The following is a 4,624-nucleotide window of genomic DNA, read 5'->3' on the forward strand; positions in this document are numbered from 1 at the left end:
GGGGGGGGGGGGAGGGGCAGCTGGGAGGCCTTAACCCTTCCGACCTGGGCCGGGCCGACTCCCGGAAGGAGCACCTGCTGGCTCGCAGCCAGGACGTAGGAATGCGCTGCACCGCCTCCCCCCTCCCCAGGGTGGTACTGGGGCCCAGGTAGGACCCTCGAGCTCTCCGGTGGGGGCCTCCATTCCCAGTGCTCTGGCCACTCCTCCCTGCTGCTCCCCTAGTTTGCCTGACTGGGACACCTCTGGGTGACCTGGTGGCCCCGCGACCCCCGTATCGCTGTGTCCTGGTGGTATGCAGAAAGGTGCCTTCTGCCTGCAGCTGGTGGCCATGGCCACCCAGGAAGGCCCTCCATCTGCAAGGGACCCGAGACCCGGTGTGGCCCCCAGGTCAAGTTCAGCCTGACCTGGCTTCTGCCTGCCTAGCTGGTCTCGAAGATCCTGTCCAGTCAGAGAACAGGCAGGAGGACTGGGCCAGCATGCCCCTCAGGGATGGGGACTGTTGACCCTGGGCCAGTTGGCCCCGAAAGGAGCCGGGCTGTGTCCGGCAGCCATGAGCACCTGTGTGTGCTGCACCTCTGCCCAGGGCACGCTGAGCCCACCGTGGGCCCTGCCCTGCCAAGAGACAGTGAGCGAACAGCCCAGGACCTAGAGGTGCTCTGAGGCTCCCCCCCCTCCACTCCTGAGTCCCAGGCTCCGAGCAGAACAGGGCAGAATAGACAGAGGGAAGCCCCGGGCTGCATCTGGGCTGGCAGCTCCCCTGGTATTTGAGCCAGGCCAGCTAGACCATGGTCCCGCATGGGCCAGGGAGCTCACATCTCGCTGGGTGGAGGAGTTCGTGCGGTGCTGGCTGGCAGTTCCTGTGGGTCCCGAGCCCACGGCTGTTCTGCTCGGGTGGCATCACCGCCCACCCTCCTTGTGCTGCGGGTCCAGAGGGGGCGGCTTCTCTTTGGAGATGGGGCTGGGCTCTCTCCCCAGCCCCACCTGTGACCTCACTGTTAGCTCTCCCTTGAAGCTGGTGGGAGCTGGAGATGCCCTGGAGGGGGAGGGGTCGCAGGGGGATGGGCATGCTGAGCGCTCCAGGAATCCGGATTGGCCTGGGGGCCCCAGGAGCTGGCTCATGATCCCGCTGGGACAGCTGAGGCAGGGGCGAGCTCCTGTCACCGCCACTACCTCCCTGCTGGCCAGAGGCTCTCCCCACCACATGGGCCCTGGCCCCCACAGTTGGGCTAGAGGCTGAGAACCCTCCTACCCACAGACCAGCTGGACTCCGGGTCCCTGGGTGCGGACCAGGGAGGAGGGGCGGCTACCTGAGAAGGCGCTGAGTCAGCTAGCAGGGCAGGTTAGGGCCAGGCTGCCCCTGGAGCACCAACAGAGGAGGGGTGAGGAGGTGGGGAGGGGAAGGTGGCCACGGGGTGGCCAGACTGCACGCAGAGCCCTGCCACGCCCCTGCGGCCTTGTCTCATCCCCCCAGGCTCTGAGCCCTCGGCAGCCTGGCATGTTTTCTATTTACAAATGGGGAGACTGAGGCCGGGGCCAGGTGAGCGCACGGGCTGGCCCGTGACTTACTGGTTAGGGAGCCGGACTCCACACAGCCGGCTGGATGGAATCCCAGCCTGGCTTGAAGAACACGCCAGGCACGTGTACATGTGTGCACCTTTGAGCATGCCACAGATTCCGACGGGATGGGGAAACAGAGGGGGCTGTGGCGTGACCACACCCCAGCAGGGGTGCTTTCTCCTGTCTCACTCTCTGGGGGGGTGAAGGCACCCTCTGACAATGAAAACAGCTGGCCATGTCTATCCGGCACCTCCCCCCCAACACCAGCCCCTAGTGTAGTTCCCCACCTCCCAGCAAACCAGACGGCCCCAGGGAGTCCTGTCTGGAATCCACAGAAGGGTCCCAGTGTGGTGAGGGGCTGTCCTGCATGGTCCGCCTGAGGCCAGAGCCCTCCTCGTCCACTGCTAGAGAGATAGGAGCCTGGAGTGGAGCCTTGGAGGTCAGCGGTAGCCCGAGAGGAGAAGGTGCACTCCTGGCCCTGGCCCTCAGCTGAGCACCCCCACTCCTGCCCTGTGGGCCCCCGGGCTGAGCTTGGTGGAGGCGGCTGGGGGCAGGTCGACGCCGCGTTCTGGGCCATGCAGCACGCCTTCCCTCTCTCAGTCTGCTCCAACGCCTTCCGGCGAGCAGTGGGCAGAGAGGCCGGGGCGGCCACGGCCGGTTCTGGCAAGCATGTGGACCTGCCAGCGCCGGGGACACACAGCTGGGAGATGTCCCACAAGGAATCATAGGCCCTGTGGGACCGAGTGCTTGGGGACCTCTGTCGCACTGCCCAGCCAGGAGCCCTGCGTGGCCCTGAAAGCTGGCCCCGAGCCTTGAGCCTGGGGACTGGAGCTCAGGGGCAAGACCTGCCTCAGAGCAACTAGGCTGCCCCAAGAAGACCCTGAGCAGCCAGGAGCCTCCCAGGCCACCCCGTAAGGGCTGCCGCCCATCTCCAACCTCCAGACGGACCGGCAAAGGGCCGTCGGGGCATGGCTGGCCTGAGGACGGCCGCTGGCTCCAGGTGGCCACTGGGACATCTGGTTCTAGAAAGCCGTGGAGACCAGGCCCTGGTTGATGCTTAAAGGGCAGAGGCTTCGGCCCATGGCTGCTGGCCGAGGCCCTCCCAGGAGCTTTGCCTGCCTGCACTGTGGCTTGTGTCTGGCTCTCGGGCCGCCAGCCCTGGCATGCTCAGGTGTTCACGATCTCATTTTTCACCAAGGAGGACTGGGGCTGGAGAAGACTAGCCACCTGGCCAGTGGTCTGAAGGCAGTGGCTACTGCACAGGTCCAGGGCTGGCACAGGCCATTCCTGGGCTGTGTGCGCCAGGGCCTCCAGACGGAGGTGTGGCCAGGCTTAGGTGTGCTGGCCCTCTGCAAGGGTCTGTCCCCTCGGTCTGGGCTCTCCACAGGGGTTCCCAGAGGCTCCACTCCACCACTGGCTCACAGTCCTCGTAGCTGAGGCCCAGGCATGGCTCGGCCTGGTGTCTGGACAGGCAGACCCTGGGACACTCAGAGCCCTCAGGGTGCTCCGAGGTGTCCAGCATGAGGACCAGTAGGCCAGAGTCCAGGCTCCACCATGGACGCCCTACTCCCCTGGCCATGGTGCTCTAGCTGAGTGTGGTGGCCTCTGCCCCTTGGCTGATGTTGGGGTGCCTCTTTGTGGGGTCTGGCTTGAGCTGGGTGGTCACTGCTGTCAGGGCTATCCCTGGAAGCCTGCTGGCTGCCAGGCCTGATCCTGGAAAGGAGGAGTCTTGCCCGTTCTCTCCCCAGCTTGGGGGGGAGGAGGGGTTCCCCTCCTTTTCCAAGCCATACCCCCACTGTGGCCCTAGGCTCTCAGACCCCCTCCTAGACTTGGCCCTGGAGGTCTGAGCCTACTTCCTTGGGCCTGAGTCCCCTGCCCCCACAGCAGCTGGCACAGCGCAGGCAGAGATGTGGACGGCAGGGTCCCTTGGTCGCCTGCACAGGCCCGGCCCAGCCTGCAAGCACCCTGCAGCCTGGGAGCTCAGAGAAGCTGCCCCAGAGGGCCTGTGGCCCTCTCTGTCCAGCGAGCCCTGGGAGCGGGGGGGTGCAGGGAGAGCATCACCCCCACCCTGTCCCACTCAGAGGCCTCCCCTCAGCCCCAGACACAGGCCCCCACCCTCAGCTTCAGGCAGTACTCCCAGAGCCTGGCCCAGACCCACCAGCCTTCTGGAAGGGGATCAGTGAGAGGCCCTGGGACCCTAGGACCCTGTGACCCCACCCCCACCCCACAGAGGTTGGAGGAAGGGGCGGGCCAGCTCCCAGAGCTGAGGCCTAGGGCGCCCACACCGCGCTGGGGTATGAAGTTGGGGGTCTCGTCCTCCTGCCCCCAGGCCTGTGGGGAGCAGATGAGGGCACCCCATGCACGGCTGTCCTCTCCAAGCCTGGGTGCCTGCCTTTCTCAGCGGTGTCAGCTGTCTGCTTAATGTTGCTCCCCTCCCCCAGGGCTCCCTGCTCCTTGCCCCTGGCTGGCACTCCTGGGAGCCCCAGGCTCAGACCTGCAGGGAAGGGGGTGGGGACATGGGACCTGGCCTCCCAGCACACCCAGGGACCCCAAGCTCAGCCCTCGGGCTGGCTCACTGTGGCCCACTCTCTCCCAACGAGGCTCCCTCAGCTGCTTCCCCGCCAAGCTCTGGTTCCCACAGTGGGCGGGCGGGGTGCGGGCGCTGAGCTTCTCCGAGAGGTGCCCACAGACAGCCTTATATGGCCGGGAGGCGAAGCCCAGGAGGAATCTGGTCCCCGAGGAAGGTCCAGTGGGCAGAGCCAGAGTTGGGACAGGGCCAGGACTGCACCCTGGAAGGGCAAGGGGCTGTGAGCCCAAGCTTCCGGTGTGCCCAACCCTGCCTCCTGGGCCGGCAGTCCCGTAGAGGGGGCCACCGCCACCAGCTCCCCTGCCTGCTTTAGGGCTCGGGCTGGGAGGACTTCCCTGGAGGAGGCGGCACCTGTAGCTCCCAAGGTGTCTCATCCTGGACAAGCGGGCTCCCTCATGCACACTGGAGTTCTGGGCCGGCGGGAGCAGCAGCCATGGGCCACCTGTGCCTTCCGGCACCACCCACATGGGCCCTAGACAT

The 4,624-nt window shown here is 66.4% G+C and overlaps 1 protein-coding gene across 1 annotated transcript in view; it reads right to left on the reverse strand.

The window, feature by feature from the left end:
- Positions 1-1,119, reverse strand: part of LAMA5 (laminin subunit alpha 5) — a gene marked incomplete in the record, with an annotated part of 67,947 nt that extends 66,828 nt beyond the window's left edge. The window contains 1 exon segment of the mRNA XM_014591307.1: positions 909-1,119. Within this exon segment, the coding sequence (XP_014446793.1) occupies positions 909-1,119 (211 nt within the window).
- Positions 1,120-4,624: the final 3,505 nt, after the last annotated feature.

The sequence above is a fragment of the Tupaia chinensis genome, unplaced genomic scaffold (assembly GCF_000334495.1).
Source record: "Tupaia chinensis unplaced genomic scaffold, TupChi_1.0 Scaffold000558_1, whole genome shotgun sequence".
NCBI lineage: Eukaryota > Metazoa > Chordata > Mammalia > Scandentia > Tupaiidae > Tupaia > Tupaia belangeri.